We start from the raw sequence: 13,692 nt of genomic DNA, 5'->3' as shown, positions 1-13,692 counted from the left end.
TTATATGTAGGGAAGTGTCTGAAACATACATATTGAGAAGAGAACTTCAAATTTGTTAATGATGAGTATTTTGCATCTGTAGGTTATGTTACTAAAGCAAAGTGTTCTTGGAGGGGCAAGTGTGGATCTCCAAGAACTCACAGATCAAGCCTCAGTGAAGGAACATGCAAAAACCATTCATCAGAGCTCCAACACCGAAGAAAATAGTGCAGATGACCCAGACGGGTTTGGAGGTAATATTTATAACGTACTCAAATAATTACGTGTAAAATTGATTGTAAAAGGCAAACTTGGATGTTTATGTCTGAGTCCAGTCTATGATTATGTATGAGTCCAGATGAAGGGACTCAACTCATTAATTTAAGTTAAGCTTTTCTATTCCTTTCTTACGCTCTTTCCTAATCTTTTAAATTTCCCACCATTTTTATTACTTTCCTGCTTTGGCATTAAATGTATTGTTTAAACATGGAATATTAATGAATTGAATCTGATTTGAGCATACACTTAATCGATTGCCCTGTTCGCTCTCATAAGATTGCCAAGCACCATTTCAATTTCATGAGCAGTAACCTGATGTACATAAGTCAGAGAAATTTAGCAGGCAATGGAAAATCTGGCAAACTTAAGCTGTATTTGTTTGCTGACTAAATTAAGTGCTGGCTTTTGGTTCACCTAAGAATAGCACAGATTTTATAATGCAATATTGATTGCATTATATCTTTTAATATTGCTCATAGTTGACCTTGAAGAATGATTTGGCCAACTCTGGCATTGGCTTCCTTGGATAAAAAGGGTTGCTCTCAGATGTTTGTTCCTTTAGGACCTTTAGTGCACAACAGCGATGATGTTATCTCATTGGCAAAAGATTTGGCAGATGGTAAACCAGAAAGGAGGAATAATATTTTATCTATTCTCCTAATGTTATCATATTCAATAAAGATTGTAAAGGCTGCACGTCAGAAGTTTAAATGCAATAAAAATGTACGAAAATATATATTTTTCAAGTTTTTGTTTTTAAGATATTTTCTTAAATGAGGAAATTTTAATCTATGTGTCATTTTATTTTCGGTTGTGAGCACTTAATAAACAATAATTATGCCATTAAATTTATTGAAATCTTTCAACCGCAGTAATGTTTTGGGGTATTTTGCAGCATAACTAGTCATAAATGCCTTGGGTTTTGTCAATTTAACATGTTTCTTGATTGCATGAGAGAATTGTTGCCCCTTGAGTTATTTTTTAAAATTTTCCTCTCTCCTTAAACTTTTGTTCTCTGGTTCTTGATTAGTTGAGGAAAGTAGCACTGAAGTCAAAGATCAACCATGAACTTTGAATAATGGAGCAGGCACAATGGGTAGCTTTTGCCATCATAACTGTTTATTGTAGTGACATATTTGGGTTGTTTTTTATTGCGACCAGCATGCTAATCAATTCTAAACAATATTCTCTTCAATAACCTCTCTTCATTTTGACTATCAACAGAAGTAAAGACAGTGAAAAATGGTGACAGTCCTTACCAGAAGACCCCATTTTTCATAGATAATCTTGAATAATTATTTAAGTTTATGGCAATGTAGAATTTGTACAAGTATAGCTTTCAAGTTTTATAATTATTATTTCACGTTGTTAAAATCCAATAAATCAATCTGATTAGTTTGTGAAAGAAGCATTTTTCTATCCTTTGGACCCGTGGTAATTTAGCAAGTCTTGAATTTTCAAAAGAAAGATTCAGTTATTTATTCAATAATAATCTGCTAAATTTGCTTAAGAAAAAAAAAAGTTAAATTGCTCTGATTCCATCATAGAGGGAGCTGGAGATGGTTCCAATTCCGTAATGGTTCTGCAGAAACGTGTGAAGAGACAAGAAAATCTTCTACAGCGCTGCAAGGAGATGATTCATGTCCATAAGGAACGTTGTACCCAGGTGACCAGTGAAAAGGAAGCACTCCAAGAACAATTAGATGAACGCTATCAGGAGCTCGAGAAAATAAAGGTGAATTTTAAACCTGACAGCCTTCCCTGGCTCTGAATGTTACCGGTTGTCCCAAGTAGACTTGTTAGAGTTAACTCATTTCAAAAAATGTAATCGTGAATATTTCCTTAAAAAATTGCTTCTGTGCTTTTCCACCATCAAATTTTAACAAGTTGTCATATTTTAAAAAATGACTAGTACATTCCTCTGCTCTTTAAAAACAGAAATTCAGCTGAAATAATTATTTTGTATTTTAATATCTAATGTAGCAACAGCCTTTCAATTTGTGAATGTCAAATCCTGGTGGTTGATCGACAAATAAAAATGGGAATTCTTTAATTGTCAATGCCTTCACTTCCACAGCACAATTCTGCCATTTTAATTAACTTGGTATTTTGGGAAATATTTTCTGTCATAGCTGCTAACAACTTGCATTTTTGTAGTGAAATCAAGTACAAAGGAGTACGGTTGAAATTTTGTCACGTCTTCAAGAGTTTGTGGCAGGTTTATGTGATTTGACAGGAATGTGAGTAATTCCTCCTGAGACACTGAATGGAATGTTCTTCAGAACTAGTCCAGCACCTGCATAATATGTTACCTAAGGTGGTAATGGCAGCTAAATTGTTGGAGATAGCGTTGGAATAGTAAAAATTGCGATTAGATTTGTGATCCATTTTTGACTCGGTCACTTCAGCCAAGGTAAAAATGCATCGTATTTGGATCTTCAATTTATTGGGACATAATAGCTATTTTTATGCTTGTGAAATGCAACTCTGAGTCAATAAACTTTGCAAAGATCCATAACTCATTACGCTCATTGTAAAGCTTAGTGACACGAATTTTTGTTGGAATAATTAATGGAAGTGGGAGCAGTGTTGCGCAAGGAAAGATTGGAACCCACTATGTTTCTCCATGTCTGGTACAGGTTTAATTGAGGGGCCACAGCATCTTTAACATTCCTGTCTCTCCTCACTGAGCCAGACTAAATTGTCCCAGAATGAATTTCAAGGTGTTATGAAGATGAAAGTTAGCACTGGATTGGGATTTAATCAATGTCGTGGATAATTTTGGGCAATAATTTAATGGAGACAAGTCTCAGTACCTAATTTGGACAATACCCTGGAGCTCTGCGAGGCTTTGAAAATTTTAATTAAAAATTTTGCGGCACGGTGGCGCAGCGGTAGAGTTGCTGCCTTACAGCGACTGCAGCGCCGGAGACTCAGGTTCGATCCTGACTACGGGCGCAGTCTGTACGGAGTTTGTACGTTCTCCTCGTGACCTGCGTGGGCTTTCTCCGAGATCTTTGGTTTCCTCCCACATTCCAAAGACGTACAGGTATGTAGGTTAATTGGCTGGGCAAATGTAAAAATTGTCCCTAGTGGGTGTTAGTGTGCGAGGATCGCTGGGCGGCGCGGACCCGGTGGGCCGAAGAGCCTGTTTCTGCGCTGCATCTCTAAATCTAAATCTAAAATAATTGCCAGCCAACCATCATCAATATCAGAAAAGTTTTAGTTTTAGAGATGCCGCATGGAAACGGACCCTTTGACCCACCAAGACCACGCAGACCATTGATCACCCATTCACAATATTTGTATGTCATCTCACTTTCGCATCCATTCCCTGCACACTGGGGGCAATTTAGAGAGGCCAATTCGCCTTCAAGCACTTTTGGAATGTGGGAGGAAACCGGAGGATCTGGAGGAAACCCACATGGTCACAGGGAGAATGTACAAACTCCACACAGACAGCACCTTACGTCAGGTTCGAACCTGGGTCTGTGAGGCAGTAGCTCTATCAACTGCGCCACTGTGCCACTTGCTTCATTGTTAGTGCACAGATTTCTTACAGGGTCACCAATGTGTGGTGTTGTTTTGCTACTGAATAGAAAATCCAGACACACATTTATCTTAAAAAATAATGTATTTCGCAAATTAATGTGAAATTGTCTGGTATCATTCAAGGCTAAGATAGTTCAGAACATTTGGGGAAACGGAAGGCACATTCTGCTGACTTGGTTTGATGAACTCGAGTCAGGGAGGATGATGTGGAGCAGAAATGCAGGTATAGTCTAGTTGAGCACATAGTTTGTAACTCCGCTATAAACGCCATCCGATTCATTCGGGATCCAAGTTGAATTATTTACTCATGCAATGTTTATTTTATTTTCAGGATCTGCACACCACTGAAAAGACTAAACTGATCACTCAGCTTCGAGATGCAAAGAATTTAATTGAACAGTTGGAACAAGATAAGGTGAGCAGTAAGTATACCAGGGAGGCGAGTTACAGTGTTTGGCCATGAACTTCAGAGTAGCAGCAGCACCAATATTTTGATGATCAGATCAAAAGCCTTACTAAAATCCATGTATACTACATCCACTGCCCTACCCTCATCAATCTCCTGTCACCTTCTCAAAAACCTCAATCTCAACCAGACGAGATTCCAATGGTCCAAAAATCTGAATTCCTGTCCCCTGCACCAACTCCTCAGCCACAAATTCATCTGTCCTATCCTTCTATTGGTATTCTCACCTCGAGGTCATGCAATTTAACCTTTTGCAACATGCGCCTTAATTTAGTTCAACAAAGAAACTGACAAGTTACTAAAGAACTCCACATGACTTTATCCCTTTTCCTATCTATGTAATTTGTGCCGATGTGCACAACGATCTGGCTGCTCACACACCACCTTGAGAATGTTCGACATCTGTTCTGAGACATCCAAGACCCTAGCACCAGTGAGACCATCCTAGAGTCCCGTTTGCTGCCACAGAATCTCTTGTCTGTTCCCCTAAGCCTGACTTCATTCCTACCCATCTGTGTCTCAGAGCCAGGCCTAGTGCCACAGACCTGGCTGCTGTTGCTGTCCTCTGAACATTCCTCCCCCATCGACAGGATCCAAAAGGGTATACTTGTTTTGCAGAGAATTGGCCACAGGGGATTCCTGAACTTTCAGCGTACTCCCTTTCCCGATGGTCATCTATTCTCTGTTTGCACCGCAGGTGTTACCACCTCTCTAACTCCTATCAGTGATCTGCTTACCCTTGCAGCGAGCCTGCGGTTGTCCAGCAGCAGCTCCAGTTCCCTAACGCAGTCTTTAAGGAGCTACACCTGGACACACCTCCTGCAGATGATGTCCACGAGGACATTGGATGTCTTTCTGAGTTCCCACATCCCACAGGCCGAGTACACCACTGCATTCTCCTCCACCTCTATTACACCAGGACCAACTTGCACTCCAAAGCAAATAAAAAGTGACACAGCACACCCTATCCTACTGTCACGCTCGCCAAAGCATCTTGAGCCAAAACGTAATTGCTAATAACCAGGCGTAGAACGTGGCAATTAGCCAAGAGGGAAGTTCTTCACGATTAAAAATTCTAGCAATAGAATTCAATGAAATAGCCTGTTTCCTTCCACTATTCTTTGAAAGCAAAAGTTGAAAAATTAATGAATTGCAGGGAATGATGGTCGCGGAGACAAAGCGACAGATGCATGAAACATTGGAAATGAAAGAAGAGGAAATCTCTCAGCTCCGTGTAAGAATTCAGCAGTGCACTGGACAGCGTGAAGACCTGCTTGAACAGAAAGAGAAATCTGACAGAGCTGGTAAGCAGTTCCTGCTATGTGATCTTTATTTCATGTTCCATTCCATTTGGTTTTCCAACAAAAATGGAATGGTACTGCTCACTAGATTCGATAAAATGAATGAATAAATTTCAGGTTTGCTTATTGAAGAAAAAAGTAGCAAACCGATCTGATAATGACACTATAACAAATTTATATTAAAAAATTAGCTAGCAATTAAATATGGGTAAAATCCAGGCTTCAGTTGGTTGACTGCTGTAATTTATATAACTTTATCCATTGGGTTATTGTGCTAATTTGCTGTGTGATTTTTAATTTAACAAACCAGTGCTTAGTTGTAGGTTAGAGGGATATATTCACCATTCAATACTACTTAAAATCATATTCAAATTCTGATAAAGGCACCACTGTTAATTTGAAGAATTTAGTGTTGGCAGATAGAAGTCTCAATGCTCATTGACATTGCTCCATTATCATACATGTCTTTGACATTTACTGTCATTGCAATTTATAGATAACTTTCTGTCAACTACAAGCAGTAATCAGTCATGCACACCATAATTGTCATAGATTAAGAGTTATACAGCAGTGAAATCGGTCCTGTTCGTCGATCTTCTGGCAAGATCCTCGACAGGGGAGACCGAAGTCTGGAAGAGCCGTAGTGGTCGGTGACTCCATAGTCCGAGGGACGGACAGAAGATTCTGTGGCAGCAGGAGGGACTTGAGGATGGTCTGTTGCCTCCCTGGTGCCAGGGTTCAACACATCACAGACCGGCTTCAGAAAATCCTAGTGAGGGAAGGCGATCAACCTGAAGTCGTTGTGCACGTGGGCACGAATGACGTCGGGCGGAAGAGGAAGGAGGTGCTACAGCGGGAGTTTAGAGAGTTGGGAAAAGCACTGAGAAGTAGGACGTCGAAGGTAGTTATCTCTGGACTGCTACCGGTACCTCGTGCTGGTGAGGCCAGGAACAGAGAGATAGAGGGTATGAATTTATGGCTGAGGGGCTGGTGCAGAGAGCAGGGATTTAGATTTCTGGACCACTGGGATCTCTTCTGGGCTAGGGGTGACTTGTACAAAAGGGACGGGTTGCATCTTAACAGCAGGGGAACAAACATTCTGGCAGGCAGGTTTGCTAGTGTGACACCTGTGGCTTTAAACTAAGTAGTGGGGGGGAGGGGTTAACAAATTGTGAATATGAAGATGAGGTAAAAGGGAATACAGGAGATATTGCAAAAGACTCTCGGAAGAATGGGAACAGAAGTTCTAGAGCGGAAAAGAAATTAAGGGCAGGGCCAATTGTGAACGATGTGAGAGGGGAGGTAAATACAGAAGTTAAAGTGTTGTACTTAAATGCGCGTAGTATAAAAAATAAAGTGGATGAGCTTGAGGCTCAGTTAGTCATGGGCAAGTATGATGTTGTAGGGATCACTGAGACATGGCTACAAGAGGACCAGGGCTGGGAACTGAATATTCAGGGGTACACAACGTATAGAAAAGACAGACAGGTGGGCAGAGGGGGTGGGGTTGCTCTGATGGTAAGGAATGATATTCATTCCCTTGCAAGGGGTGACATAGAATCAGGAGATGTTGAATCAGTATGGATAGAAATGTGAAATTGTAAGGGTAAAAAGACCCTAATGGGAGTTATCTATAGGCCCCCAAACAGTAGCCTCGACATAGGGTGCAAGTTGAATCAGGAGATAAAATTGGCGTGTCAAAAATGTAATGCTACGGTGGTTATGGGAGATTTCAACATGCAGGTAGACTGGGAAAATCAGGTTGGAAATGGACCCCAGGAAAGAGAGTTTGTAGAGTGCCTTCGAGATGGATTCTTAGAACAGCTTGTACTGGAGCCTACCAGGGAGAAGGCAATTCTGGATTTAGTGTTGTGTAATGATCCTGATCTGATAAGGGGACTAGAGGTAAAAGAGCCATTAGGAGGCAGTGATCACAACATGATAAGTTTTACTCTGCAAATGGAAAGGCAGAAGGGAAAATCGGAAGTGTCGGTATTACAGTATAGCAAAGGGGATTACAGAGGCATGAGGCAGGAGCTGGCCAAAATTGATTGGAAGGAGGCCCTAGCAGGGAAGACGGTAGAACAGCAATGGCAGGTATTCCTGGGAATAATGCAGAGGTTGCAGGATCAATTTATTCCAAAGAGGTGGAAAGACTCTAAGGGGAGTAAGAGACACCTGTGGCTGACAAGGGAAGTCAGGGACAGCATAAAAATTAAGGAGAGGAAGTATAACATAGCAAAGAAGAGTGGGAAGACAGAGGATTGGGACTCTTTTAAAGAGCAACAAAAGTTAACTAAAAAGGCAATACGGGGAGAAAAGATGAGGTACGAGGGTAAACTAGCCAATAATATAAAGGAGGATAGCAAAAGTTTTTTTAGGTACGTGAAGAGGAAAAAAATAGTCAAGGCAAATGTGGGTCCCTTGAAGACAGAAGCAGGGGAATTTATTATGGGGAACAAAGAAATGGCAGACGAGTTAAACCGTTACTTTGGATCTGTCTTCACTGAGGAAGATACACACAATCTCCCAAATGTTCTAGGGGCCGGAGAACCTAGGGTGATGGAGGAACTGAAGGAAATCCACATTAGGCAGGAAATGGTTTTGGGTAGACTGATGGGACTGAAGGCTGATAAATCCCCAGGGCCTGATGGTCTGCATCCCAGAGTACTTAAGGAGGTGGCTCTAGAAATAGTGAAAGCATTGGAGATCATTTTTCAATGTTCTATAGATTCAGGATCAGTTCCTGTGGATTGGAGGATAGCAAATGTTATCCCACTTTTTAAGAAAGGAGGGAGAGAGAAAACGGGTAATTATAGACCAGTTAGTCTGACATCAGTGGTGGGGAAGATGCTGGAGTCAATTATAAAAGACGAAATTGCTGAGCATTTGGATAGCAGTAACGGGATCATTCCGAGTCAGCATGGATTTACGAAGGGGAAATCATGCTTGACAAATCTACTGGAATTTTTTGAGGATGTAACTAGGAAAATTGACAAGGGAGAGTCAGTGGATGTGGTGTACCTCGACTTTCAGAAAGCCTTCGACAAGGTCCCACATAGGAGATTAGTGGGCAAAATTAGGGCACATGGTATTGGGGGTAGGGTACTGACATGGATAGAAAATTGGTTGACAGACAGAAAGCAAAGAGTGGGGATAAATGGGTCCCTTTCGGAATGGCAGGCAGTGACCAGTGGGGTACCGCAAGGTTCGGTGCTGGGACCCCAGCTATTTACGATATACATTAATGACTTAGACGAAGGGATTAAAAGTACCATTAGCAAATTTGCAGATGATACTAAGTTGGGGGGTAGTGTGAATTGTGAGGAAGATGCAATAAGGCTGCAGGGTGACTTGGACAGGTTGTGTGAGTGGGCGGATACATGGCAGATGCAGTTTAATGTAGATAAGTGTGAGGTTATTCACTTTGGAAGTAAGAATAGAAAGGCAGATTATTATCTGAATGGTGTCAAGTTAGGAGGAGGGGGAGTTCAACGAGATCTGGGTGTCCTAGTGCATCAGTCAATGAAAGGAAGCATGCAGGTTCAGCAGGCAGTGAAGAAAGCCAATGGAATGTTGGCCTTCGTAACAAGAGGAGTTGAGTATAGGAGCAAAGAGGTCCTTCTACATTTGTACCGGGCCCTGGTGAGACCGCACCTGGAGTACTGTGTGCAGTTTTGGTCTCCAAATTTGAGGAAGGATGTTCTTGCTATGGAGGGCGTGCAGCGTAGGTTCACTAGGTTAATTCCCGGAATGGCGGGACTGTCGTATGTTGAAAGGCTGGAGCGATTGGGCTTGTATACACTGGAATTTAGAAGGATGAGGGGGGATCTTATTGAAACATATAAGATAATTAGGGGATTGGACACATTAGAGGCAGATAACATGTTCCCAATGTTGGGGGAGTCCAGAACAAGGGGCCACAGTTTGAGAATAAGGGGTAGGCCATTTAGAACGGAGATGAGGAAGAACTTTTTCAGTCAGAGGGTGGTGAAGGTGTGGAATTCTCTGCCTCAGAAGGCACTGGAGGCCAGTTCGTTGGATGCTTTCAAGAGAGAGCTGGATAGAGCTCTTAAGGATAGCGGAGTGAGGGGGTATGGGGAGAAGGCAGGAACGGGGTACTGATTGAGAGTGATCAGCCATGATCGCATTGAATGGCGGTGCTGGCTCGAAGGGCTGAATGGCCTACTCCTGCACCTATTGTCTATTGTCTATTGTCTATCCTTATCAGCATTAACAGCAATGGCTGTCTCGCCAACAGTCTGTCTGTCCCTTCCTTTGTTGTTTGGTAGTATGTGTTAAATGTTTGTTTTAGTGTTCTTTAGCTTGTTTTATGTGGAGGGTGGGGGGGGGGTTGGTGGAAACTTTAAAAAAAATCTCTTACCTCGACGGAGATGCGATTTAAAAAAAATTCCGTATCGTATCTCCGTCCGCACTGCGGCCTAACATCGAGGAATTGGCGGCTTCGATCGCCCCGACGCTGGAGCTTTGATCACCCCGACGCGGGAGCTTCGATTGACCCGAAGCAGAAGCTTCGATCGCCCGGACGCGGGAGCTTCGATCGCCCCGACGCGGGAGCTTCGACCGCCCCGACGCTGGAGCTTCGACTGCCCTAACCGCCCCGCCCCGACCACTTAGATCACCGGCTGCAGGAGCTTCGATCGTCCCGACTGCGGTTTGTTCGACTGCCCCAACTGCGTGAGAATAAAGAGGAAGAAGTTTGGACTTTATTGCCTTCCATCACAGTGAGGAATGTGGGGAATTTGCTGTGGTGGATGTTTATATTAACTTTTATGTAGTTGTGTGCCTTGTTGCTTTTTTTAGTATGGCTGTATGGTAAATCGAATTTCACTGTACCTTAATTGGTACACGTGAAAATAAACTGACCTTAAAACCTTGCAGTGGGAACGAGGTATCTAAGTCCATAGCTCCTTGAAAGTGGCAACAAAAGTAGATTGAGTGGTGAAGAGGACAGATGGTATGCTTGCCTTACTCAGTTAGGACACTGAAAAGAAATGGCTCCTTTCTGTGGCTGCACTTTGCAAACAGAACAACATAAAGAATTACATATAGCAGTTCTGAACTTATTTGTGTAACAAAAATAGCACAAATCAGTGCTGTAACTAACAAGCTGCCAATCCATTTAAATGGATTCATTTAAATAGATTAGCGCTATTGCGATCTACCGAACACAACGGAGCTGCCGACTGGAAAGGAATCCCCGATTGCAGGGGAATCCCGACCTCGCGAAAGATTGCAGGTACAGAGTACAGTGCCTGGAAACACTGGGGAGGCCTACATTGTGTTCAGAAACGTGGTCGAAGGGCAGGCTTACAAGTAAGACTGAAGCACAGCGGACTATGACCCCTCCCACCATTCTACTGGCCAATGTTCAGTCACTGGAAAATAAAGTGGAGGACTTGAGGGCAAGGTTGCTTTGTCAAAGGGGGATGAGGGAATGCTGAGAGCTCAGTTTCACAGAGATATGGCTCATCCCCAGTCTCAGCCATCCAGCCCGTAGGTTTCTCCATCCATCGCATGATCAGAAAGGAGGCATTGGGAAAAGGGAGAGGTAGTGCCCTGTGCCTCATGGTAAACTCTTTGAGGTGCTCAGGTGCAACAGTCCTGTCCAACTCCTGTGCTCTGCACCCAGAGCACCTGGCGGTGAAGAGCCGCCCCTTCTATCTCCTGAGGGTATTCATCTCCATCATCATGACTACTTGGACAATAAAAACACATGAAAATCCGCCTGTTGTTTATAGTCTGCAGATTGGCGTTCAACTCAACCATCCCCTCCAAAAAGTGGTCACCAAGCAGACGGAACTGGTTCTCTCCACAAATGCCTGCAACTGGATCCTCTACTTCCTCATCAACAGACTACAACCTGTCCGAATTGGCAGTAACATTTCCTCATGTATATCCATCAGCACAGGAGTATCTTAAGGTTGTATGCTCTGCTCCCTGCTCTACTCACTCTATACTCCTGACTGTAGCCGGACACAATTCCAACTCCTATCTACAAACTCGCCAATGACACCACCATTGTTGGACGAATTACAGATGACAATGAGTCAGAGTATAGGAGGGAGATTGATCAACGAACAAAATTGTGCCAGAAGATCATTCTTGCTTTCAACATCAGTAAAACCAATGAACTGATTTGTTGACTTTGGAAGAGAAAGGTCGAGGATCCACAAACCTGTTTTCATCGAAAGGACAGTGGTGGATAGAGTCAAAAACTGCAAATTCCTGGGAGTGCATATCTCTGAAGATCTGCAGCACACTAATGCAATCATGAAGAAAGCCCGTCAATGCCTTTACTTCCTAACAAGATTGAGGAGATTTGGTATATCAATGAATACTCTCTTGGACTTCTACAGGTGGACAGTAGAATGCATAATGACTAGTTGACTCACAGCCTGGTTCGGCAACTCGAATACCCAGGAAGAAGTTTGCAAATGTGGTGAACACTGCTCAGTTCATCACGAGTACTGACCTTCCCACCATCGAAGGGATCTACAGGAGTCACTGCCTTAAAAATGCAGCCAGCAACATCAGAGACCCACACCACCCGAGCTACACTCATTTCAAGGAGCTTGAAAGCTGTAACGTCTTGGCTCATGGAACATATGATAATAAAACATTCCTAACGAGCTTTATCGGAATTTGCTTTTGCCGTATTTGGAATATTGTGTGCAGTTCTGATTGGCCCATTTCTGGAAGGATGAGGAGGTTTGGAGAAGGTGCAGAAGAGGTTTACCTGAATGCTGCCTGGATTAAAGTCTTATTAGTAGAAGAAGAGGTTGGACAAATTTGGATTGTTTTCTCTAAGGTTGAAGATTGACGGCAGACACGATAGAAGTAAAAAAAAATCACGAAAGGTATAGATAGACCAGAATTTTCTTTCCGGGGGGGGGGGCGAAGGGGGCAGGGCGGAGGGAGGTGTGGGGGGGGGGGGAGATGGTGGGCGGAGGGGGTGGGGCGGTGGGAGTGGACGGAGGGGGAGGGGCAGCGGGCGAGCGAGGGGAAATATCAAAGAGTTGTTGATATGTATTTAAGGAGAGAGCGGCAAGGTTTATAGAAGATATACAGGACCAGTTTTTTTTACAGTGGTGTGTGCCTGGAATGTGCTACCATAGATTGTGATGGAGGCAGATATGATGAGGGCATTTAAGAAGCTTTTAGATAGGCTCTTCAATATAGAGTGATATAGTTCATGTGCAGGCAGAGATGATTAGTTTAACTTGTTTGGCTTGGAAACTGGGCCAAAGGGCCTTTTCCCATGCTGTTTTATGTTTGTTGTGAGCCAACTGCCAAACTGTTGGGATTTCTAATTATTGAAGTTTTACTGTTATTAATCTTCCGTGATTAATCAAAGACTAGTTTGTTAAAATGAGATGACCGTATTTCATTAAGAAGTATTATTACTGTGGATTGAGTGGGAATCTGACATATTGTATACTTGTTTTTATCCATAATTTTTCTGGCCAGAATTCCCACTCAATTTAGTGGGAGATTGTTGGTAATTGGCTGATTGGATCTTTGTTATCGTTCGCAGTAGTTATTTCTGCTTGTTTTCTTTGAATATTTTATCTTTATAAGTACAACAAAGTTGTTTTGTTTGTTTCTGTTTCTTATACACACTTTTGTAATCTCTTAAAATACACTGAATGATTGATGGATTGCTGTACATAAATATTGGCATTAATTTGCATAGTGTTAGCTTCCTTTTAAGTGCTCAAGACACAATGGCCAGGATTGTGCACTAAAATGGTATGGTTATAATGTTAAAACTCCAATAATCTGACATGCTCAGGACTTTGGTTGTGAAGAACTTGATTTTCCAGACTAATGGACGTTATTTGCATTAATACCCTAACACTTAATGTTTTTCTCAAATGTAAGAGATTCTAATATATTTTCACGTGAGCCAGGTGAAAAAAATAAAGGGAACAGGGGAACTTGGGGCATGATGAGTGGAAAAGGAGTGTGGGAACCAGTACCATTAATTCACTGTTTCATTGGTGATCATGAATTAGAAGATTGCCTAATTTAATAATTTGACAGTTGCTTTATTGTTTCCTTAATTACACATGATTAAAACTACAAGCATTT

At 42.3% G+C, this 13,692-nt stretch overlaps 1 protein-coding gene across 10 annotated transcripts in view; it reads left to right on the top strand.

The window, feature by feature from the left end:
- Positions 1-13,692, top strand: part of golga4 (golgin A4) — a 115,915-nt gene that overhangs the window by 34,679 nt on the left and 67,544 nt on the right. For 9 of the 10 annotated variants that reach the window (XM_078397901.1, XM_078397895.1, XM_078397894.1 and 6 more), the window contains 4 exons: positions 83-233; positions 1,806-1,993; positions 4,142-4,225; positions 5,433-5,580. In XM_078397901.1, the coding sequence (XP_078254027.1) occupies positions 83-233; positions 1,806-1,993; positions 4,142-4,225; positions 5,433-5,580 (571 nt within the window). Of the gene's footprint in view, positions 1-82; positions 234-1,805; positions 1,994-4,139; positions 4,233-5,432; positions 5,581-13,692 lie in introns of those variants that run through there. The other variant, XM_078397905.1, reaches the window with a different exon arrangement.

Source organism: Rhinoraja longicauda, chromosome 4 (assembly GCF_053455715.1).
Source record: "Rhinoraja longicauda isolate Sanriku21f chromosome 4, sRhiLon1.1, whole genome shotgun sequence".
NCBI classification, from domain to species: Eukaryota; Metazoa; Chordata; class Chondrichthyes; order Rajiformes; family Arhynchobatidae; genus Rhinoraja; species Rhinoraja longicauda.
Note: the sequence above shows the minus strand (reverse complement) of the source record. Positions and strands in the feature narration are given on the sequence as shown.